Source organism: Dipodomys merriami, unplaced genomic scaffold (assembly GCF_024711535.1).
Source record: "Dipodomys merriami isolate MVZ:Mamm:240054 unplaced genomic scaffold, mDipMer1.0.p SCAF_16, whole genome shotgun sequence".
NCBI classification, from domain to species: Eukaryota; Metazoa; Chordata; class Mammalia; order Rodentia; family Heteromyidae; genus Dipodomys; species Dipodomys merriami.
The window spans coordinates 3,508,818-3,533,218 of NW_027202937.1; the positions used below are offsets into that span (position 1 = coordinate 3,508,818).

Sequence of the window (24,401 nt, forward strand, 5' to 3'; positions counted from 1 at the left end):
CCGCGCGCGCGTTGCGCGCTTGCGCGCGAAGGACACAGGATGGGGAGAGAGGAGGCGGGTGTTGCGCCTGCGCACCGAGGCCCTTCCGTCTCCGCCCCGCCCACTCAGGGGCAGACGTCACGGGGGTGGGGGGGGGGGGGAGAGCCGCCACTTCCGCGTGCGCCGTGGCCGGTCGGGCGCGTGCGCCGTAGCGGGTCGGGCGCGTGCGCAGCGCCGGATCCTCCGTCGCACGGGCTTGGGCTGCTCTCGCTCCTCCTCCGGTTCCCCTTCTGTCCGCCGCGGCCCGGTACCAACCGGTGGGTCCTCCAACAGGGCCGTCCATGCCCCACGCTCCCCGGGCGGGCCGAGTGTGTACTCGAAGCACGTGCTTTAGCCATGGCGACGGATCAAGTGAATGCGCTGTGCGAGGAGCTGGTGAAAGCGGTGACGGTCATGATGGACCCCACCTCCACCCAGCGCTACCGGCTGGAAGCCCTCAAGGTAGCTGGGGTCCCGGCGCCCCGGGCCCGCTCCGGGACCCTTCACCCCGTCCTGCCCCCCGGCGTGCCCCCACTCCGGCCGGCTGCGGCCCGCGCGGCCCTGGATCGTCCTGCGGACCCCGGCCGGCGGGCGGCTTTCCCTCGCGGCCCTCCGCGCCTTTTCCCACTCCCAGGGCTTTGCTCGCGCTCCGGCTCTTCGCACGGACCCTGCGCTCGCCGGCTGCTTCCCACCCTCGCCGCCACGGCTTCCCACCATCTTTGCTCTTCCTTTCCCACTTGTTTTTCACTCTCGCCGGCGGCACGATGCGCTCCATCCCGATGTGCACGAGTTCTCAGCCCCCCCCCCAGCCCCGCACCCCCCGGCCTGCCCTGGTGCACGTGCGGCTCCTACCCCTATCGCCAGCCTCATTCTTCACGGTCTTCTCCGCGGACCCAGACTGCACACGTCCTAACCGACCGCCCAAGTCCCAGAGCGACCCTGGCCGCTCGCTCGTGGGCGTCTTGGGGGCCTTTCTGGGATGGGGGTGCGGGTGGTGGTCATTCTCTGACTCTTCCTTGCCTTTGGCCGCTGTTCAGTGTATGATATTCTTCGACTGCTTCGCGCGAATGTGAACTTCTCACGCTTGCTTTGCATTTTTTTTTTTTTTTAAAGCAAGGGCACTTTGGTTTCCTGAAAGTAGTTTTCTTGAATTCCGGATGCCCTGCTCTGGGCTTCGAAAGTTGCAGTTTAGGAAAGCTAAAACTGATGGGGATACTGATAGCAATACAGTTTATTATTCTAATAAACAATGTATATGTAGGCTGTGAGAAATATCTCTAGGAGAAAACACTCCCGACCGTACATATTTTAAGTTGTATAACTTCATAAAGTATACTGCATGAGTGCCACTTGGTGGAAACTTTATAATGTAAGGATGTATATGTCACAGAGTTTGGAATATGCACAGTTGGGCTCTTATTTTTTAGTGAAATACTTAAAAGACACAAAAGTGAAAAATGCTACAATGATCCTTTATATGTTTGTCACCTAAAATCAACTAGTGAGCAGATTTTCCTACAGTTTCTTCAGCCTTACTCCTGCTCATAAGTTTTAAAAGACAATCTAAGGACTTGACCATCCTTCCATAGGGGTTTATGTAACAAATAATTTGACTCCTTCAGATTCCCCCCCTTTCTATTTTCTGTTAGGGTATTATTGCCTACAGCATAGTGAAATCTGGAACTGTCCTAGTGGAAGGGTTATTACCTTATATTCACATAGTATTGGCCTATTTGCAACTTAAAAATGTAGCTAAGGTTGGGATTTCTTTTAGTTTTTTGGGGCACCACCGTCTCTTGGCTCTGTAAGGAATACTAATGTCTTCTTTTTAGTTTTGTGAAGAATTTAAAGAAAAGTGTCCTATCTGTGTTCCCTGTGGCTTGAAGCTGGCTGAGAAAACTCAGATTGCCATTGTCAGACATTTTGGTCTTCAGATCCTGGAACATGTTGTCAAGTAAGGATCTTTTGTGCATTACTACTGAAGTCTAAGAAAGTAAATCTTTCCTTGTGGGTTTTTCTTTGTGTAGGTGTGGAGCTTGAACTCAGAGCCTGGGCATTGCCCCTTAGTTTTTTCACTCAGTACTATCACTTGAGCCACTTCCACTTCTGGCTTTTTGGTGGTTAACTGGAAGTTAAAGTCTCATGGGTATTCCTGCTCCACTTGATTTTGAACCATGATCCTCAGATCTCAGCCTCCCAGTCGATAGTATTACAGTTGTAAGTCAGTGGCCCATCTGAATCTTCAATTCTGTGTAACTGATAGAGGTGCACCAAGAAGAAAGAAATGACCCCCAAGATGTTAGCTGAACCTCACAAGAGTGCTCATATGGGACCTTAAATCTTGTTCTTGTAGTACATGGTGGGTTGTATATACATACATGTATATACATGTGTGTACATGTATATACATATAGATGTACACAAAAATACTTGTGTATACATACCAAGTATTTACCAAATATATTAACTCATAGCTGCTAGTCAGCTTACCCAGCATTAATGGACTCCTAGTAGATGTTAGCAGACCTCAACGCCTTTGAAGCATAATGCAGTATAGAAATAGATGAACTAGGGGGAGGGGGTAGGCTGGGAAGGGATGTGAAGGGTAAACAAAGGAGGAGGCTGCAATGCTTGGTAAGAAATGTACGCATTATCCTGCCCATGTAATTGTAACTCCTCTGTACAGTATGTTCACAAATTAAATTAAATTTAAAAAAAAAAGAAATAGATGAACTAGGGGCTGGGAAGGTGGCTCAGTGGTAGAGCGCTTGCCTTGCATGCTCAAGGCCCTGGGTTCGATTCCTCAGCACCACATAAGCAAAAAGAAAAAAGCCGGAAGTGGCGCTATGGCTCAAGTGGTAGAGCGCTAGCCTTGAGCTGAAGAGCTGAGGGACAGCGCCCAGGCCTAGAGTTCAGACCCCATGACCGGACCCCCCCCCCAAAAAAAAATAGATGAACTTAAAAAAAAAAGAAATAGATGCCTGAGGCACTGTGCCTTTTTTTCTCTTTTTTTTGGGGGGGGAGGGGTTGTGGGGCTTGAACTCTGGGTTTGGGCGCTATCCCTCAGTTCTTCAGCTCAAAGCTAGCGCTCTACCGCTTGAGCCACAGCACCACTTCCAGTTTTCTAGTGGTTTATTGGAGATAAGAGTCTCACGGACTTTCCTACCTGGGCTAGCTTTGAACTGTGATCCTGAGATCTCAGCCTCCTGAGTAGCTAGGATTACAGGCGTGAGCCACCAGTGCCCAGCTATATATATGTGTATTTTGGAATGGTTCATCCAAAGAAGGATTCCATGAGAATAAATGAGAACCTCTCCTAACTTGAGTCTACATACTCACTGTTAGAAGATCAGCCTTTACAACTTAACCACAATTTTTCTGGAATTGTTCTGTAATTTTGTAAGCCAGCACAGAAAAAGAGTTGGTCATATCAAGATGCTTTCTGAGAAGGCACTACATTGTTGGAATTGTACTAGATGGACATTTGTTACTAGTCTTATGATCATGAGAAGAAGCTGGTATTTGATACAAGTCCTCTGTAAATTCCAATTAATAGACCCTAGTATGTATGTACTCTTGCTCTAAGAATTGTGGGGATTTTTTTTTGTTCTAGTACTGGAACATGAACTGAGGACTTCATGCTCTAAGATTTTCCGCTCATGGCTGGCACTCTCCCACTTGTGCCATGCTCAATCTATCTAATCTCCCCTTCTCTTTTCCTTCCTCCTCCTCCCTCACTTCCTCCCTCCCAGTTTCTCTCCCCTCCCTCCCTCCCTCCCTCCTTCCTTCCTTCCTTCCTGTCTGTCTTTGTTTCTTCCTTTCTTTCTCTGGTCCTAGGACTTGAACTCAAAGCTTGGGCACTGACCATGAGTATTTTTGTTTTTTGCTCAATGTTAGCCACAGCTCAACTTCAATCTTTCTGGCAATTAATTGGAAATAAGTCTCATGGGCTTTTCCTGCCCAGGCTGGCTTCAAACTGTGATCCTCAGTAGCCTCATGAGTAGCTAGGATTGCAGGCATGAGCCATTGGTACTCAGAAGTCCTGAATTTTTCTATTGTTAGTAATTTGGTTGAACAAGGACCAATTTGTCCATATATATATTTTTTTTCCCAGTCCTGGGACTGGAACTAAGAGCCTGGGCACTGTCCCTGAGTTTCTTTTGTTCAAGGCAGGCACTCTACCACTTGAGCCACAGCACCACTTCTGGCTTTTTACGTTTATGTGGTACTGAGTATTGAACCCAGGGCTTCATGCATGCTAGGCAAGTACTCTGCCACTAAGCCACATTCCTAGCCCACAAATTTTTAATAAGGTAGATCAGGAATCAAAGCAATTCTCTTGTGGAGAGAGACTTAGAAGATGGTTCTGATGATTTTCTGTGTGTTGATTGCCAGGTTTCGGTGGAATACCATGTCTCGATTGGAGAAGGTCTACCTGAAGAACAGTGTCATGGAGCTGATAACAAATGTAAGAAAGGGGTGGTTAGAAGATGAGTGTTGTCAAGATAAAATCTGGTTTCTTCTGTATGGAACATTTGTGTAAGAAACAGATTCTGTGTAGGCCAATGTATAATGTATAGGCCAAAGTATAATGTTAATGATCTAAAAAGACACACTGGATTCATCACATCTCTTACTAGTGCTTTTTTTTGTTTGTTTTGTCTTGCTCAGTCATGGTACTTGAACTTAGAGCCTGGGCACTGTCCCTGAGCTCCTTTTGCTCAACGCTAGCTAGTGCTCTATCATTTTGAGCCGCAGCACATTTCCAGTCTTCTGATGGTTAATTGGAGATAAGAATCACCTGGGCTGACTTTGGACCTCGATCCTCAGATCTCAGCTTCCTGAGTAGCTAGCATCACAGACATGAGCCAGCAATTCCCAGCAGTTTTTCTGTATGTTTTAATACTGGCATCATTAGTAAAATAGTTCACTGTGCTCCAGCCCATTCTAATTTGCCAGCCTTTTACTGTACCTTCTTTCTGGCTTTTTTTTTGGGGGGGGGGGTCTGGTCATGGGGCCTGAACTCTGGGCCTGGGCACTGTCCCTCAGCTCTTCAGCTCAAGGCTAGCGCTCTACCACTTGAACCACAGCGCCACTTCCAGCTTTTTTCTTTTTGCTTATGTGGTGCTGAGGAATCGAACCCAGGGCCTCAGGCATGCAAGGCAAGCGCTCTACCACTGAGCCACCTTCCCAACACTGTCTACCTTCTTTCTATATTCTCTTCCTGGCACTCTAAAAATGAAGTAATACATAAATCTCTTCAATATAAACAACAGTGATGTTTTCCTGGCTCTGTGACGGCCAGTTTAGTAGCTGGTTTGAAGTGGGAAGCAATTAAGAGAGGGAGAGGGCAGGACGAGTCTTGTGAGTCAGGCCTGGAGAACAGGTTTTTTGGTTCAGTTTAATTTCAGAGCAGACCTGCTGATGAGCATTTTACACTGGTACAGCTCAGTTTTAATGCCTAAAATTCAGACTTGCAGACCTCTTAATCTCTTGCTCTTTCTTAGGGAACATTGAGCATTTTGGAAGAGGAGAACCACATTAAAGATGTCCTGTCTCGAATTGTGGTAGAGATGATAAAGCGAGAGTGGCCACAGCACTGGCCTGACATGCTCGTGGAGTTGGATACTCTCTCCAGGCAAGGGGTACGTAGTGCAGCTCTGTCAGCTTCTCCATGTGCTTGTTCTTGATGTAGACTTTAGGGTTTGCTTTATCAACAGAAAATACCCTTTGTGCACACCTGGAATGAATAAGGTGTTTAGTATAACTAGCTTATTTCTGTTGGCATAGGAAACTCAGACAGAATTAGTGATGTTCATCCTTCTGCGACTGGCAGAGGATGTAGTGACCTTTCAGACACTTCCCCCTCAAAGAAGAAGGGATATTCAGCAAGCATTAACTCAGAACATGGAAAAGATCTTCAGCTTTCTGCTTAACACACTCCAGGAAAATGTCAACAAGTACCAGCAAATGGTAAGGAATTTTCTAATAAGTAATGTTTCTGTTTGTTATTGTTTTTTTTTTTCTTCATTAAAATGATCTTTCTGCCAAGTAGTGTCTATTTCAAAAGGATAGGCTATTTGATCATGAAAAAACTAGTAAATAACAGGAGAAACTAGAATTGGTTTTCTCAGAAATTCACTTCAGTGAGTTGTTTGTTTTTTGTGTTTTTGTGTGTTTTTTGTTTTGTTTTGTTTTTTGTCGGTCATGGGGCCTGAAACTCTGGGCCTGGGTGCTGTCCCTCAGCTCTTCAGCTCAAGGCTAGCGCTTTACCACTTGAGCCACAGTGCCACTTCTGGCTTTTTCTATTTATGTGTTGCTGAGGAATCGAACCCAAGGCCTCATGCATGCAAGACAAGCACTCTACTAGACAAGGAGCAGGGGAAGGGCACCCACCCGGCATGCAAGGCCCTGGGTTCGGTCCTCAGCCCTGGGGGAAAAAAAACAACAAAAAACTACAGACAAGGAGCAGGTGCAGTAGCTATAATCTTAGCTACTCAGGAAGCTGAGATATGTGGATCGTGGTTCAAAGCAGCCCAAGCAAGAAAGCATGAGACTCTTATCTCCAATAAACCACCAGAAAACCAGAAGTGGCACTGTGGCTCAAGTGGTAGAGTGCTTGCCTTGAGCTAAAGAGCTCAGGGACAGCGCCAAGGCCCACGACCAACAAAGAGAGGGAGGGGGAGATTTAAAAAAAAAGAAAATTCCTTTTTTTTTTTTTTTGGAGGGTGGGGGGCTGTTCTGGGGCTTGAACTCAGGGCCTGGGCACTGTCCCTGAGCTTCTTTTGCTCAAGACGAGCACTCTACTACCACAATACCACTTCCGGGCCTTTTCTGTTTATGTGGTACTGAGGAATAGAACCTAGGGCTTCATGCATTCTAGGCAAGTACTCTACCACTATGCCACCTTCTCAGCCCCCAAAATTCCTTTAAGTTAAGGAAATTCTTAGAATGGAAGTGGAGATTATTGCTTAATACTTGAAACCTGTTAAATTGTGTTGTTCTGTTTGCTGCTGGCCTCTCTTGCATGCTATGCAATCTTTTACTCTAACTGACTTACATTTTTCTTTCGAAAATATCAACAATGTAAAACCTCTGATTTAAGCCAAATACCACTTGTAATCCTAGCTACTCAGAAGGCCTAGAATGGCAGTTCAAAGCTATCCAGAAAAGTCCACGGGACTCTCTCTCCATTAATTAGCAAAAGCTGGACTGGAAGTATAGCTCAAGTGGCAAAGCCCCCAGTTAAGCAAACACAAAGCACAAGTCTTGATACTGGAAAAATAAGTACATACATAGCTAATATAAATAAAACTTGATTTAGAATTATAGTGAAATTCATATCCATTTTTTTCACTATAGTGAACTCTCCCTGAAGCACATCCCTGAGATTTCTTCAAAAGAAAACAAGGAGAAAATACTTACTTCAAAAATCTGTGTGCTGGGCATGGTGGCACATGCCTGTAATCTTGGCATTTGGTTTACAGAAGCAGAAAGATCACAAGATTGAGGACAGCTTGAGTTATACAATGAGATCTTGTCTCAGGCACAATCCCTATGTATATTTTCATTTTCCCTAGGAAACTTAACCCCTACAAGAAAAGAAACAATTATATGGAGATGACCTGCCCATACTTCAATATCATGGGTAATTCTTAGGGAAAATGGGATGTGCTGTGGTATGTCTTATTCCTAGGTTGAGTTATTAGACTCTAGGATTCAGGACAGTTTATCCTGAAACAAATGTTTTAAGAAAAAAAAGTTGTTCCTCCTCCTCCCTTTTAGCTAAGATTTATGTTAGATAACAAGTGTAAAGTTGGGAGAAATGGAGAAGAGAGAAACATTTTTTGTTCTTCCTGAAGGAAATGGGACTTGAGATCCCTGTATCTTTTTCTGGTACTAGGGCTTAAACTCAGGGCTTGGGTGCTATCCCTTAGTTTTTTTGCTTAAGGCTGACACTCTGCCACTTGAGCCACACCTCTACTTATGGCTTTTTGAAGATTACTTGGCGATAAGTCTTACTGACTTTCTTGTTTGATCTGGTTTTGAACCAAAATCTACACATCTCAGCCTCCTGAGTAGCTAGGATTACAAACATGGGCTACCAGTCCCTGACTCTCCTATGGCTTATTTGGGAAAAGTTCTTTTGCTTGGAAAAAATTGCATTCCACAGGAAAAAAAGGTATTTCAACCCTTCAGAATAGCATCTCTTTGAGTATCACTTATATGAGTCACACAGTTATGCTCTAGTTATGAGCACAGGAAAGGTGGGATCTACACAGCTACACCAAGATCAGAGCACAAATACCCATTTTTTGTACCTTGATCTTCTCACTTTGTTCTTAGTTTCTTGTCTACTTCTATCCCTTCCCAGTTGGGAAGTCATTTGAACATAAGCAACAATGGAATAAATTGATTCCCTCCTCCAGTCCCATTGGCTGCCTCCTGTGCTAGCCTGGGATTGGAGAGCTTGTTGTTGAAGCTTCATGATCCCAGTGCTGGTAGCTTCCAGGTACTTTAGAGGGTGCTCCCACTTAGGTCTCCTGTGATTGCTTGCAGAGGTTATTCTTCATTTTATTTTCATAAGTTCCTTAAAATGTTGATGTGTGTTTACATAAACGTAAGTATGTTTGTATAAGTATATTTATTATCTTTTTTTTTTTTTAATTTTTTTGGGGGTCCGGTCGTGGGGCCTGAACCCTGGGCCTGGGTGCTGTCCCTTAGCTCTTCAGCTCAAGGCTAGCGCTCTACCACTTGAGCCACAATGCCACTTCCAGCTTTTTTCTTTTTGCTTATGTGGTGCTGAGGAATCGAACCCAGGGCCTCTGGCATGCAAGGCATGCGCTCTACCACTGAGCCACCTTCCCAGCCCATATATTTATTATCTTTAATGTGCTGGTACTGAGGCTTGAACTCTGGGCTTTATATTCTTGGTCAGCTTTTTTGCTCAAGGCTAGTGTCCTAACTATTTAAGCGATACCTCCATTTTCAAAAATGTTGGGTTTTTTGTTTTTTTTAATATGCTTAAGATTCATAACAATTATGTGGTATTTTGTAGACTTTAAAACATAAGGATAAATATTTTTATGGAGCTAGAAAAGTGGCTCAGTGGTAGAATGCTTGTCTTGCATGCATGAGGCCCTGGGTTCGATTCCTCAGCACCACATAAACAGAAAAGGCCAGAAGCAGTGCTGTGGCTCAAGTGGTAGAGTGCTAGTCTTGAGCTGAAGAGCTGAGGGACAGTGCCTAGGCCCCATGACTGACACAAAAGTAAAAATAAAATCATTTTTATGTGTCTGTTCTGAGCAGCCATTGTTTTGAGTTTCAGCATCTAATGTTTTGGTATACATGATTCTCCTAGAATATACCTATATATACATAGTGACAAATTGTTTGGACTTAATTTATTGTTTTAACCTGTTGTATTATATACCTGGGTATTATCTTTTTTTTTGGGGGGGGGGTCTGTTATGGAGCTTGAGCTCTTCCTGGGCACAGTCCCTGAGCTCTTCAGCTCAAGGCAAACACTCTACCACTTGAGCCACAGCACCACTTCAGGTTTTCTGGTGGTTAATTGGAGATAAGAGTCTCACAGGTTTTCCTGCCTGGGCTGGCTTTGAACTGCAATCCTCACATCTCAGCCTCCTGAGTAGGATTGCAGGCATGAGCCACCGGTGCCCAGCTGGCATTATTTTTGTATTCTCAGTAAGGTTAAAAGTTGAATGTGTCTGGGCACTGGTGTCTCATGCCAGAATCCTAGCTACTTGTGAGGCTGAGATCTGAAGCCAGCCCAGACAGGAAAGCCCATGAGACTCTTCTCTCCAGTGAACTACTCAGAAAAGATGAAAGTGGTGCTGTGGCTCTAAGTGGTAGAGCACTAGCCTTGCGCAAACGAGCTTAGGGACAGTGCCCCTACAACAACCCCCCCCCCCCAAAAAAGTGATATAGCACATAAAAACACTGGATCTTTATACTTTTCTTTCAGAAGACTGATACTTCTCAGGAGTCCAAGGTAAGCACTACAAGCACGCCTCATGAACTGGAAAAAGACTGAGGCTTTTAGGTGCTGGATGCTATACCTACAGCTCACCCTTGGTAGCAGGATTGTTTTGTTTTGTTTTTTCTTTTTGGCCACTTAGCTATAGTGAGAGAGGCATTAAATGATAATATTAATATTGATGATTCCTTGAAATAGCCACACACACGTTTGTATTGTTTATGTCCCCCATCTACACCCCACCCACCCCGTTCCCATGCTAGGAATTAAACCCAGGATCTCACACATCCTAAGCAAGAGCTCTACACTTGAGCTGTGCCTTACACATTTTTTAAAATTTTGCTTTGTGACAGAATCTTCCTGTCTTTGCTTAGACTGGCCTTGAACTTAGGATTCTCCTTGAGGGAAGAAAGCTTTCTGAGCAGCTCTAATTATTGGCTTGCACCACCAAGCCCCGACCAGTATAGTCTGAATGATTGGTGCTGAAAATGCCATTTTTGGGGAAATGGCTATGCATTGAAAATCTTTTGAGTTCTCTGTCAGCAGTTGTTAGATGAGGACAGGTTTTTAGAAACCATTTTCTTTTTAGAGTTAGAAAATGTAAGTTTGGCTGTAACAACTCCCTTGTCGATTTGTACCTCATGATCAAAAGTGGTTTCATGCAGGCTCAAGCACACTGTCGAGTAGGAACAGCAGCACTGAGTACTCTTGCAGGCTACATTGACTGGGTATCCATGACTCACATTACCACTGAAAACTGTAAGCTCCTGGAGGTACTATGCTTGCTTCTGAGTGAACAGGAACTTCAATTGGGAGCAGCTGAGTGTCTACTCATTGCAGTCAGCAGAAAAGTAAGTTACCCTTCAGACTGTCTTGTTTTGAGTCTCTGAGCTAGTGTTGTGTGTGGGTTTGCTGGCATGTGGTAGACACTTAAATAAAGTTTGAGGATTTTATTCCTTGAAGCCAATTTACTGCTTCTATGAAACAGATCCATTGGCAGAATATGTACAAATTTGTCAGTCTGCTTGGTTCTTGAGACAACCATGAGTCTTGATACTTCACACTTAGATAAAAGTAATGTGAAAGGTTAAAGCTCACTCTCTCTACAAAGAATTTTAGATGGTAGCTGCATTAGCTTTGTATTTGGCTTGGCTCACAATAGAACTGTACCTCTCTTCTATCCAGAAATATTATCTCCAGATGTAATTTACTTGGTTGCATTGCATTCTTGTATCAGTCTTCTTGCCTAACATCTTGGTAATAAACAACTTACCCAGATTTGGTTTTAAAGAGCTGGCTTTTTTTTTTTATAGTGTTCAGTATATCCTGGGGTAGTTGAGAAACTAACAAAATACTGTACTTTACTGTATAAGTATAGAAGGAAGTCAGTATAGTCATATGACTCTTTTCTCCTAAAATCGGGTCTAGGGCAAATTGGAAGACCGGAAGCCCTTGATGGTCTTATTTGGAGATGTTGCCATGCATTATATTCTCTCTGCTGCACAGTGAGTAGCCTGCCTTTGTGGGTATTTGCAGGGAAGAGGGATGCTTCCAGTTCTTTGCTTGGTTGCTCTGGTTGGGGTTTTGATGCTAGGGATTTTTTTTAAACCCATTGCCTATGTCATGCTAATAAGCACATCATCTACCACTGGCTGCACTCCTAGCCCTGTAGTGTGTTTCTAGTCTTTGTCTTTTTTTTTTTTTTTTTTTTTTGGGTCCGGTCGTGGGGCCTGAACTCTGGGCCTGGGCACTGTCCCTCAGCTCTTCAGCTCAAGGCCAGCGCTCTACCACTTGAGCCACAGTGCCACTTCGGGCTTTTTTCTTTTTGCTTATGTGGTGCTGAGGAATCAAACCCAGGGCCTCATGCATGCAAGGCAAGCGCTCTACCACTGAGCCACCTTCTCAGCCCTTCTTTGTCTTTTTTTCTTTTTTTTTTTGTCGGTCGTGGGGCTTGAACTCTGGGCCTGGGCGCTGTCCCTCAGCTCTTCAGTTCAAGGCGAGCGCTCTACCACTTGAGCTACAGCGCCATTCCGGTTTTCTGGTGATTTATTGGAGGTAGGAGACTCACGGTCTCTCCTGCCCGGGCTGGCTTTGAACCGTGATCCTCAGATCTCAGCCTCCTGAGTAGCTAGGATTACAGGCGTGAGCCACCAGCGCCCGGCTCTTCTTTGTCTTTTTTATATCTCATTTAGACATACTTTAAATTCGTACCTAAATGATAGTCAACTAATGGTGTTTATGAATACAAAAGTAGATAGTGTTAAAGGTCCCTGCTTGAAAATCTTATGCTGGAAATAAGTTATGTTCATCAATTCAGCTCCCATTAAGTTTCACAATTCTCTCAGACCTTTCATCTCATCTTCTTGATCCTCTGTTCTCTTTCAGATAATCCCCAGGCCCCCAAGTAGTCTTGGTGATTAGGCCTGAGTTGTTGTGTCCTGTAGAACTTGTAGATGATTAAGGCCATAGCAACACCCTCTTTTTGATACTCTTTGCTTAACTTTTTTTTTTTTTGTCGGTCGTGGGGCTTGAACTCTGAGCCTGGGTGCTGTCCCTCAGCTCTTCAGCTCAAGGCGAGCGCTCTACCACTTGAGCTACAGCGCCACTTCCGGTTTTCTGGTGGTTTATTGGAGATAGGAGTCTCACGGTCTCTCCTGCCCGGGCTGGCTTTGAACCGCGATCCTCAGATCTCAGCCTCCTGAGTAGCTAGGATTACAGGCGTGAGCCACCAGCGCCCGGCCTTTTTTTTTTTTTTTCTTTTTTATTTGGCTTTGGGGCCTGAACTCTGGGCCTGGGTGCAGTCCCTCAGCTCTTCAGCTCAAGGGCTCTACCACTTGAGCCACAGCACCACTTCCTTTTTTTTCTGTTTATGTGGTGCCGAAGAATGGAACCCAGGGCCTCATGCATACAAGGCAAGCATTCTACCACTGAGCCACCTTCCCAGCCCTTCACTTTATGAGACACATATATTACTTACTTAAAAATCTCTCCTCCCCCCCAAAAAAAAAAAAAAAATCTCTCCTCCCCCCTTTGCCCCCTCTCGTTTTTTCATTTTGGTTCTTATACTTGTTAGGCATTCTAACACTTGAAGTCACACTCCCAACCCTTGAAGTCTCTTACTCATTTTAATATGGGATTTATCATGATTTTCATTCCTAAGAAAACTGCTTTTTTCCTAAGAAACTTTTTCCCCCTCATTCATATTACTTGAACTCAGGCCTGGGTGCTATCTCTGAGCTCTTTTGCTCAACGTTAGCACTTTGAGCCATAGTGGCATGTGGTAGACAATTAAAGTTTGAGGATTTTATTCCTTGAAGCCCAATTTACTGCTTCTAACATCTTTGGACACAGCTCTACTTTTCTACTGTCTTTGAACTGTGATTCTCAGATCTCAGCCTCCTGAGTAGCTAGGATTTCAGACATGAGCCACCAGTACCCAGTGGTACAAGGAATTGTTACATGTCCCGAAGAACCCCTCCTTGTGAGTTGGGTATCACCAGGGTCCCTGTTCACCGATCACTTAAGTGTTCTTTGATGCTATCACATAAAAACAAAGTTTAGGTTATCCCAAAATTCTGAGAATGATTTTTTCTTTTGGGGGGGGGGGGGTCCGGTCGTGGGACCTGAACTCTGGGCCTGGGCGCTGTCCCTCAGCTCTTCAGCTCAAGGCTAGCGCTCTACCACTTGAGCCACAGCACCACTTCCGGCTTTTTTCTTTTTGCTTATGTGGTGCTGGGGAATCGAACCCAGGGCCTCATGTATGCAAGGCAAGCGCTCTACCACTGAGCCACCTTCCCAGCCCCTCTGAGAATGATTTTACCTGGTTGTACTCTTCTAGTGAGAACAGAGGGGACACATTGGTTTCTTGTGGTTGGGTTTTGTTTTAGATCTTAATAATCACTGAAGATTTGAATAGTAAAGCATAATGCACAGACAGTTCCATTTAATGGGACTGCACAACTTGTCTTGATGTGCAACTAATCCCATTGTTGTGTCTCGTACAGAACTGCCGATGGAGGAGGCTTGGTAGAAAAGCAGTACGTCTTCCTGAAGAGACTCTGTCAGGTGTTGTGTGCCCTGGGCAGTCAGCTGTGTGCACTGCTGGTAAGCTCTTTGCTATCTGGAGAGATTTGCGCCGTGTGGGGGTTATATTGTGAAAACTTTGTTTTTAGTGTTTTTATAAGCACTTGTAGATATCATTAAGGTTATCCTGGTTCAGCACTGTCCTACAGATTATTTAATTATATATGTTAAATTATTTTTGTAAGGCCTGAATGATAAACTTTGTTATTACTACACTATATCTAATTTTCTGGTGAATTTTGGCACTTACTAGACCCAAATCTGCTGGGTACATTCATATAATGTGGACATGAATCCCTTTTTCAGAGGATGTAGTTCAGTGATAGAGGACTTCCTATTCCCCATATAAAGAAAACATTAGCCAGGTACCAGTGGCTCACGCCTGTAATCCTAACTACTCACGAGGCTGAGATCTGAGGGTCACGGTTCAAAGCCAGCCTTGGAAGGAAAGTCTGTGAGATTTTTTTTCCTCCAGTAAACCACTAGAAAACCAGAAGTGGCACTGTGGCTCAAGTGGTAGAGCGCTCGCCTTGAGCTGAAGAGCACAGGGACAGTGCCCAAGCCCAGAGTTCAAGCCCCATGACTGACAAAAAAAGAAAGAAAGAAAACATTTTAAAAAAAAACATAAAACTTTAGTTTGATGGACCCAGAAAAACTTACTTTTAAGGGGATATTTAAGTGATGCTTGTAAATTAGAAGGTAGAACATTAGAATTGACATTTGCAATTGATTCAGTGTCCTTTTCTGGTGGTTTAAATGGTTAGAGAGAATAGTTTGAGATATAAGAAATAAAGCAGTCAAGGGGTACTTACAGGTGAGTCAGAAAAATACAAATAGTCTAGGTTGAGAAATAATATGAGTTTTTTTTATTGTTTGGTTTACTTTTTGTTGTATTATGTTTGAGGTCCTGTGCTTTGAACTTAGGGCCTCAGATTTGCTAGGCAGGCACTCTTACCACTTGAGCCACACTTAGCTCTTTTTTTTCTTTTTTTTCCAGCTAGTACTGGGGCTTGAAATTGGGGCTTTGCATTCATGCTTGGCTTTTTCTCTCAAAAGTTTGTTTTCTACCACTTGAACCACTTCTGGGGTTTTTTGCTGGTTAATTGGAGATAAGAGTCTCACAAACTTTTCTGCCCAGGCTGGCTTTGAATAACAATCCTCAGATCTCAGCTTCTTGATAGCTAAGGTACAGGTATGAGCCACTAACACCCAACCAGCTCTTTTATCCTTATTTTTTTTTGTTTTGTTTTGTTTTTTGTGGGTCGTGGGGCTTGAACTCTGGGCCTGGGTGCTGTCCCTGAGCTCTTCAGCTCAAGGCGAGTGCTCTACTGCTTGAGCCACAGCGCCACTTCTGGTTTTCTAGTGGTTTATTAGAGATAAGAGTCTCACAGATGTTCCTGCCCAGGCTGGCTTTGAACAGTGATCCCCAGATCTCAGTCCCCTGAGTAGCTAGGATTACAGGCGTGAGCCACCGGCACCCAGCTTTATCCTTACTTTATTTTATTTTATTTTATTTTTGCTTTAGTTATTTTGCCGATAGGAGTTTCACATTTTTGGCTCTGGTTAGCCTCCAACTGATCATCCTACTCATACCTCCTAGAAGCTATGATTTCTAGTGTGAACGACAGGCTTGTTTGCTAACTTTCCCTTTTCTCATCCACAAACTACAATCCTGTTAAGTGTTACACTACCATTTAATTTACAACCCTCGTTCAAAACTTTTTTGAGAGGTTAAGTTACTTGTATGTATTACTTCTTTGGTCACTTCCCAGTGAGCATCATTAATAGAGTGGTCTTTGTCTCCCACAGGGCGTAGATTCTGATACAGAAACACCGGCAAACTTTGGGAAATATCTGGAATCTTTTCTTGCTTTCACGACCCACCCAAGTCAGGTAAACTTTATGCAGCGGAAGTCCTCAGATTTTAATTTAAGTATATTCAGATCAAGTACTGGCCTGCCTGTACTGTTAGCTCCTGTGTATAGTGGGATTATTGAGCTCTAGGGAATGGCTATTGGTGTCATTTCGTTAAGAGAATTGTGGGCCCTTCTTCCTGAGCCCAGCATGGTACTTTCCAACTCAAAACTTTGATAAATAATGTTATTATAAAATTCGTTCTTTTTTGTGTGTGTTTTGTTTTTTGTCGGCCGTGGGGCTTGAACTCTGGGCCTAGGCACTTTCCCTGTGCTCTTCAGCTCAAGGCGAGCGCTCTACCACTTGAGCCAAAGTGCCACTGTGTTATTATAAAATTCAACTCAAGACCTTTCTTTTGCTGAGAACCCAGTATCCTTTCTTACCTAGAAGAGAAAGTGACAATTTTCAGTCCATACTCCAGGACTTAACACAGCCTGTTTTATTTAACATGAGGTCCATAGTCATTACTGATGCATTTCAGCAGAAGCAGTTTTAAAGTGTTGAGATCTAATTGTATGGAACACTTTAATTGGTAACTGCTAGACTGAATAGTAATCTTGGAAGTCCTTACAGTGAATTTTTTCTTTGTTTTGCTTTAGTTTCTGCGCTCTTCAACACAGATGACCTGGGGAGCACTGTTCAGGCATGAAACCCTCTCCCGTGATCCTGTGCTGTTGGCCATGATACCAAAATACCTTCGTGCTTCTATGACTAATTTGGTTAAGGTATATAATGGGAATATAAAGTGTAGTGTAGGTGAATATGCCTAAGACTTTGAGTGACATTCATTCATAGCCCATTATTGTCACTTAAGATTCTGTTGGGTAAGGTTCTAGGGACAAGGTCAGCAACCATCCAGTGTGATGAACTCTGTTCAGGACTTGAAGACAGAATTATCAGAATGCTTTGAAAGTGTAGTATAGGAGGATGAAATCAGGAGGATTGTAAGGATTGTTACTGAAGGCAAGCAGGCACATGAGAATGGAGTAAGGAAGGAAGCAATGATTGATCACTCTATAAAGTTCATGAATTCTCTGAGATCTGCTCAGAGCTCTTGGAGCTGACTGATTCTTCATCTTGATTTCTAAGTCCAAATCATGGGCGCTATTTAAGTGGCACTGTGGCTCAAGTGGTAGAGCGTTTGCCTTGAGCTGAAGAGCTCAGGGACAGCGCCCAGATCCAGAGTTCAAGCCTCACAACACATGCACACACACAAAAAAAACCTGATAAATAATTCTACACCTATTAGAAGGAATACACGTAAGTTCTTTTTTTCTTATTGTGTGCTGAATTATCACTTTGTCTTGGATATCTTGACACTCGTAGGCTCTAAATAAATTTTGAAATGTAATTCCTCCACAGGAACTTGAGAGGGTATCAAGTGAAAGCACTTTCTTACTTGCTACTCTAAGAAATCCTGGATCTGGGATGGACAAGCTAGATTTGGAATAGATTAGAGCAATCAGAAAATACCTTGTACAAATCTTACTTCTTTTAAGGTAGATCACAAAGTACTTGAGCTTTGAATCTTACCCACTCTGACTAGGACGGTTTTCATCTTTTTTTCTTTCCAGATGGGCTTTCCTTCCAAGACAGACAATCCTAGCTGTGAATATTCTCGATTTGATTTTGATAGTGATGAGGACTTCAATGCTTTCTTTAACTGTAAGTGACATTGGCCTGAGATTTTCTCCCAACATTGCCTGCCATCACTGATATTAGGAGGATCATGGTACATGGTACACACTTGGAACTTGTATTGAAGACACCCCCCTCCCCCCCGCCAATCTGTACAGCAGTTGCTTAGGCTCTGGCTTCCCATCACAGGGGTGGTTGCCCAGACCACATTCCAGGCAGTACACTCCCTGTTCCATCTCCTGCCTCCAGCACAGTTGTTGAACACTGTTGTTAAGGGTAGAAATCATTCTTAAGAGACTCCTTATGGGGCTGGGAAGGTGGCTCAGTGGTAGAGCGCTTGCCTTGCATGCCTGAGGCCCTGGGTTCGATTCCTCAGCACCACATAAGCAAAAAAGAAAAAAGCCGGAAGTGGCGCTGTGGCTCAAGTGGTAGAGCGCTCGCCTTGAGCTGAAGAGCTGAGGGACATCGCCCAGGCCCGTAGTTCAGGCCCCATGACCGGACCCCCCCCCCCCCCCAAAAAAAAAAAAAAAAAAAAAGATACTCCTTAGGTCTTTTATGCTTAAGATTAAATATTTTTTTTTTTTTTTTTTTTTTTTTTTTTTTTTTTTTTTTTTTGTCGGTCATGGGGCTTGAACTCCGGGCCTGGGCGTTGTCCCTCAGCTCTTCAGCTCAAGGCGAGCGCTCTACCACTTGAGCTACAGCGCCACTTCCGGTTTTCTGGTGGTTTATTGGAGATAGGAGTCTCACGGTCTCTCCTGCCCGGGCTGGCTTTGAACCGCGATCCTCAGATCTCAGCCTCCTGAGTAGCTAGGATTACAGGCGTGAGCCACCAGCGCCCGGCTAAATATTATTTTTATTATTTTCTATCCTTAGGTTTTTTATAATAAAGACTAAATATTATTTTTATTATTTTCTATTATTAGCATACATTATTTCATTATATGTGGAGGGAATGGGTTCATTGTGACATTTCCAAGTATTTTTATAATATATTCCAATTAATCTCACCCTTATCCTCATGATTAAATACTACTTTCTTCCCAGAATTGGAAAACTGTTAGGTCATAATTCCATTTGGGGTTTTCTAGAGCCTGATTTCCCCTCCCTCCCTTCCTTCCTTTGAGACAGATGTCCAGTCAGGCTGTGAACTCATGGTCTTCCTTCTAGCATCCTAAGTGCTGGGATTGCAGATGTATGCTATTATATCTAGTTTTCTTTTCATTGAATTAAATCAATTTGCCATAGAAAGTGCACCCTTATAGTATACAATTCATTGAGCTTTAGTTTTTTTTCACCGTCATACAACCACCACCACAAATTCTACAATATATCACCGTCCCCCAAAGGGAACTCTATATTCATCTCCTAATCTCATCATTCTTTTTGTTTGTTTATGTGGTACTGAGGAATTGAACCCAGAGCCTCATGCATGTTAGGCAAGCACTCTTCCACTAAGTCACATTCCTAGCCCAGTGGTTTGGTTTTTTCTTTTTTCTTTTTTCCATTCCTGGGGCTTGAACTTAGCCCTGGCATTGTCCCTGAGCTTCTTTTGCTCAAGGCTAGCACTCTACTACTTAAGCCACAGTGCCACTTCCAGGTTTTTCTGTTTATGTGATAACTGAGGAATCGAACCTACTGCTTCCTATATACTAGTCAAGCACTCTACCACTAAGCCACATTCCCAGCCCTTGGGTAGTTGTGTTTTTTCTTTTTTTGCCAGTACTGGGGCTTGAACTCAGGTCTGGGTACTGTTCCTGAGCTCCTTTTGCTTAAGGCTATTGCTCTACCACTTGAGCCACAATGGTACTTCCAGCTTTTTCTGTGTATATATATGGTACTGTAGAATCGAACCCAGGGCTTCATGCATGCTAGGCAAGCACTCTACCGCTAAGCCACATTCCCAGCCCTTGAGTAGTTTTTATAGGGTAAGAGTCTCATGGAATTTCCTGCCTGAGCTAGCCACATAGGAGATCCTCAGATCTCAGCCTCCTGAGTAGCTAGGAGTATAGGCATGAACCACCAAACCCCAGCTTCCTTAATCACATTCTTACCCCTTGCCACCAGCAATCTCTTTTCTGTCATTATGTTTGGTCCATTCTGATCATTTCATTAAAATGTAATTACAAAATATGTGGTATTTGTGACTGTTTTCTTTTTTTTTTTTTTTTTTTTTTGGTTTTGGTCGTGGGGCCTCAGCTCTGGGCCTGGGCGCTATCCCTCAGCTCTTCAGCTCAAGGCGAGCGCTCTACCACTTGAGCCACAGCGCCACTTCCATCTTTTTCCTTTTTGCTTATGTGGTGCTGAGGAATCGAACCCAGGGCCTCAGGCACGCAAGGCAAGCACTCTACCACTGAGCCACCTTCCAGCCCTCTGACTGCTTTCTTGTAGCACAGTTTTTTAAAATGTATCCATATTGTAGCATGTGTAAATACTTTGTTTCTTTTATTAGTTCATAGATATTTTTGTTATATTTTTGTTATTCTTTTTACTATTACAAATAACTGTCACTGACCAGTTTTTTACATGTGTTTGTATGACTGTCTTCTTGTTTCTTTGGGGTATGTACTAGCAGTTAAGTCTCTATAAAAGTTTGCCAGTTCCACATTTAATATTGAGGGACTGCCAGACTTGTTTCCCACAGCAGCTGTACTGTTGTCTGTTCCTACCGAGCTGATTCCTTGAATTCTCATATAAATGGAAGCCTAAGTTTAGTCTGATCTAGCTGGTAAGATAACATCTAAAAATAATTATTTTTGAAATTTTTTAGTCTGGGGATCTAGCTGGGGGTCAGAGTGCTTGTCTAGTGTAAAAAGGCCCTAGGTTATCCCCAACTCTGTAAAAACAATTCTTTTGCCAGGCGTGGGTAGCTCATGTCTATAATCCCAGCTACCAGAAGGCTGAGATCTGAGGATTGTGGTTGGAAGCCAGCCCAGGCACGAAAGTCCCCAAAATGCTTTTAATTCCAGTTAATCACAGAAAAACTGGAAGTTTCAGGTGTGGTGGCTCATGCCTGTAATCATAGCTACTCAGGAGGCTCAGATCTGAGGATCGAGGGTCAAAGCCAGCCTGGGCAAGAAAGTCCATGAGTCTCTTAGCTCCAATAAACCACCAGAAAAGCAGAAGTGGCACTGTGGCTCAAGTGGTAGAGCGCTAGCCTTAAACTGAAGCACTCAGGCCCAGAGTAGAAGCTCCACAACTGACCAAAAAAAGAAAAAGGAAATGCTGGAAGTGGTGCTGTAGCTCAAGTGATAGAACCACTTGTCTTGAGCAAAAGGAGCCCAGGGACAGCACTAGGTGCTGAGTTAAAGCCCCAGGACCGGCTGGGGGAGTGGGGAGAGGAGGGTATTCTTTTAACTGAAAATTTCTTGATTTATTAACTCTAGAAAGTTACATTGAGCAATTGCTGGTTTCAAAACACAAGCCTGCAAGATAGGTTTTTTTGAACATTTTCCCCTTGGGATGGAACTTAATATGTGCCATTTGTCAATTTATGTCCTTCCATTGGCAGCTTCTCGAGCTCAGCAAGGAGAGGTGATGAGGTTGGCCTGTCGTTTGGATCCCAAGACCAGCTTCCAGATGGCTGGGGAGTGGCTAAAGTATCAGCTTTCAAGTTCTGTTGAATCAGGGACAATAAACTGTAAGTGTACTTTATTAGTGACCATTATAGTTGTATCAAAATAATGTAGATGTCAGAACAGTATACTAGTGTTGCTAAATAGCTTTATTACTCCATCATTATATCCTAGGGACTAAGTATTTTCCTTTAAAATCTCTTCAAATTAGTATAAAACTGTCCCTGTCAGCTTTGAATGTATTTTTATGTTTTAACAAAATCGGCCAGTTGTTGATTTTTCTGCTTTGTTCAAGGACCATTAAACAAATTGCACTTAACTTTTGAAAACCTTTCAGCAAGTGCTTACAGATGGTAGTACTCCTAAATTCAGAAAATCTTCTGTGAGAGCCTTTGTGAAATCCCACTTTGTATAAAATCTTAGTAACTCCCTTTACCCGAATGCATTGCCTAGTTAAATTTCCTATACACCATGTTTTGTCTTTGGTCTATTTGTGGTTGTGGGGATCTTGGGACTTAAGCTCAAAACCTGACACAGACAATGATCGGTGAGCTTTTTTGCTCAAGGCTACTAGCACTTACTACTTTAGCCACACAGTTCTGCTTCTGGCTTTTGGTGGTTAATTGGAACTAAGAGTCTCATGGATTTTCCTGCCTGGGTTTGCTTTGAACCCTGATCTTCAAATATCAGCCTCCTGAGTAGCTAGGCACAACCAGTGCCTGACCTTTGCCCAAGTTTAAACAGGTTGGAGCACCTGTTCTATCACCTCTTAAATGACCAGATAGTCTCTGTGATCCCCCTGTCCCTATGTCATCTGTTGTCCTATCATGTTAATAAGCATTTGGTATGTGTGTTTCAAATGCCTGTTCTATAGCTGGAACTGGAGAGGGAAGCCTCTGCTCCATCTTCTCACCTTCATTTGTGCAGTGGGAAGCCATGACCTTTTTTTTGGAGAGTGTGATCAACCAGATGTTTAAAACAGTAGACAAAGAAGTAAGTATTTTCTCATGTTGGCTCCATAGTAATTTTGAACCTTTATAAGCCAATACAGGGATTACAAAAAAATTCATCTTATAGAAGAGGGAAACATTTAGAGAGCTTAAATAACATAACGTACTCAAATTTCAACAACAGCAGAGCTGAGACCAAATAAATAAATCTCTGACTCTATGCCTTATATCATTTAGTGTTCATTTTAAGGGCAGGTCAAGAGTTTGAAAGCACACAGCCTCCCTTAAGTTAACTGTTGTAGAGAAACAGTGATGGAGATTTTCAATTGGATAACTTTGAGAAGCATGTTAGGAAGTATACTTTTCAGTATGGCAGATGGACCAGAATATTCATGTGGATTGATTATGTTCCCCTCCGTTGAATAATGATAAATTTAAGATAATTAAGTCACATCTAGTTTCAGGGTAATTGCATGTTGGTGTATTCTAGGTTAGTTGTGAAAAGGATCTGTAAGTCACCTGAATATAAGTCTTCACAAAAGGTGCATTAATAAACTAGATTTCAGTGAGGAAGCTCATCTACTCTTTTTTTTTTTCCTGGCTGGGTGCTGTCCCACTTGAGCTACAGTACCACTTCCAGCTTTTTCTGTGATTAATTGGAGGTAACAGTCTCACAGACTTTCTTGCCTGGGTTGGCATTGAACTGCAATCCTCAGATCTCAACCTCTTGAATAGTTGGGATTATAGATTATAGGTTATATACTTCTGAAATGTTCACAGTAGAAATTTTCTATTGATGAGAAAAACACAGGTGGAAAAATAGCCAAAGGTATTTTCAGATAACAAAAGAGAACACAGTCTAGAACTGGAGATGTAGCTTGGCAGTGGAGCAATTGCCTAGCGTGTGCAAGGCCCTGGATTTTTTTTTTTTTTGGGTGGGGGGGAGTGTTCTGGTCGTGGGGCCTGAACTCTGGGCCTGGGCGCTGTCCCTCAGCTCTTCAGCTCAAGGCTAGCACTCTACCACTTGAGCCACAGCGCCACTTCCGGCTTTTTTTTTTCCTGCTTATGTGGTGCTGAGGAATCGAACCCAGGGCCTCATGCATGCAAGACAAGCGCTCTGCCACTGAGCCATCTTCCCAGCCCAAGGCCCTGGATTTGATCCAAAGTAATTCTAACTTTATTTATAACAACGTGTGTTAGTATTACTTAATAGTGAAGAACTGGCAACATCCTTAATTGCAAACAGTAGTAGGAATTGCTTCATCTTGATATGGCTATGGTAGCACCATTTAGTGTCTGAAATCATGCTTAGAATTGAGAGTTGATTAGCAGTATGTGAAATCATAAGTAATTGTGTTACTGGGGTTAAGAGAAGTTGTCTCCGAGTGTGGTAGCCATGTCGGCCTCCTTGTCATGTCTGCTTTCAGGGGATTCCTGTCAGTGATGGCATAGAGCTCTTGCACATGGTCCTGAACTTTGATGTGAAGGATCCGCTCATCCTCTCCTGCGTCCTCACTAATGTCTCAGCACTCTTCCCATTTGTCACGTACAAACCAGAGTTCTTACCCCAGGTCTTCTCAAAGGTAAAGTCCTTCTCCTCAGTGAACTTCGACATTTCTAAGCTAATTGTTTCTAATTTGGGGGAGGGAGGAAGTGTAAAGGGTTGAGATAATCCCACTGTGTAACCCAGGCTGGCTTCAAACTCCTGATTCTCCTGCATCAGTCTTTCAAATACTGGGATTAGAAGAATATGTTACCATTCCTAGCTCTAGATTTTGTAATTTTTTTTTTTAAGTATGTGAGGCAAAATAAAAAAGAGCCGGGCGCTGGTGGCTCACGCCTGTAATCCTAGCTACTTGGGAGGCTGAGATCTGAGGATTGCGGTTCAAAGCCAGCCCGGGCAGGAGAGACCGTGAGACTCCTATCTCCAATAAACCACCAGAAAACCGGAAGTGGCGCTGTAGCTCAAGTGGTAGAGCGCTCGCCTTGAGCTGAAGAGCTGAGGGACAGCGCCCAGGCCCAGAGTTCAAACCCCACGACCGACAAAAAATAAAATAAAAAAGAGCCATCGTTTACTCAGTATGTACTGAGTGCATGCTGGATGAGAGTCACCATGCTAGTACCTTACTCTTTGGAATCAATGTAGGAAAACATACATGAACAAATGCTGTACCTGTATGGTACTGCAATTACTAGATTCAGATACTGGGAAACAGAAAAGAATAAGGG

General features: G+C 43.5%; 1 protein-coding gene across 1 annotated transcript in view; it reads left to right on the forward strand.

The window, feature by feature from the left end:
- The first annotated feature begins 229 nt into the window (after positions 1-229).
- The window catches only part of Xpo5 (exportin 5), a 42,034-nt gene continuing 17,862 nt past the window's right edge, over positions 230-24,401 (forward strand). Inside the window, exons 1-15 of the mRNA XM_070023660.1 lie at positions 230-480; positions 1,851-1,972; positions 4,414-4,486; positions 5,526-5,663; positions 5,809-5,991; positions 10,004-10,030; positions 10,681-10,866; positions 11,444-11,520; positions 14,020-14,119; positions 15,908-15,991; positions 16,612-16,737; positions 17,587-17,677; positions 21,159-21,287; positions 22,097-22,215; positions 23,600-23,755. Of these exons, the coding sequence (XP_069879761.1) occupies positions 376-480; positions 1,851-1,972; positions 4,414-4,486; positions 5,526-5,663; positions 5,809-5,991; positions 10,004-10,030; positions 10,681-10,866; positions 11,444-11,520; positions 14,020-14,119; positions 15,908-15,991; positions 16,612-16,737; positions 17,587-17,677; positions 21,159-21,287; positions 22,097-22,215; positions 23,600-23,755 (1,716 nt within the window). The 5' untranslated portion in view covers positions 230-375. The remainder of the gene's footprint in view (positions 481-1,850; positions 1,973-4,413; positions 4,487-5,525; positions 5,664-5,808; positions 5,992-10,003; positions 10,031-10,680; positions 10,867-11,443; positions 11,521-14,019; positions 14,120-15,907; positions 15,992-16,611; positions 16,738-17,586; positions 17,678-21,158; positions 21,288-22,096; positions 22,216-23,599; positions 23,756-24,401) is intronic.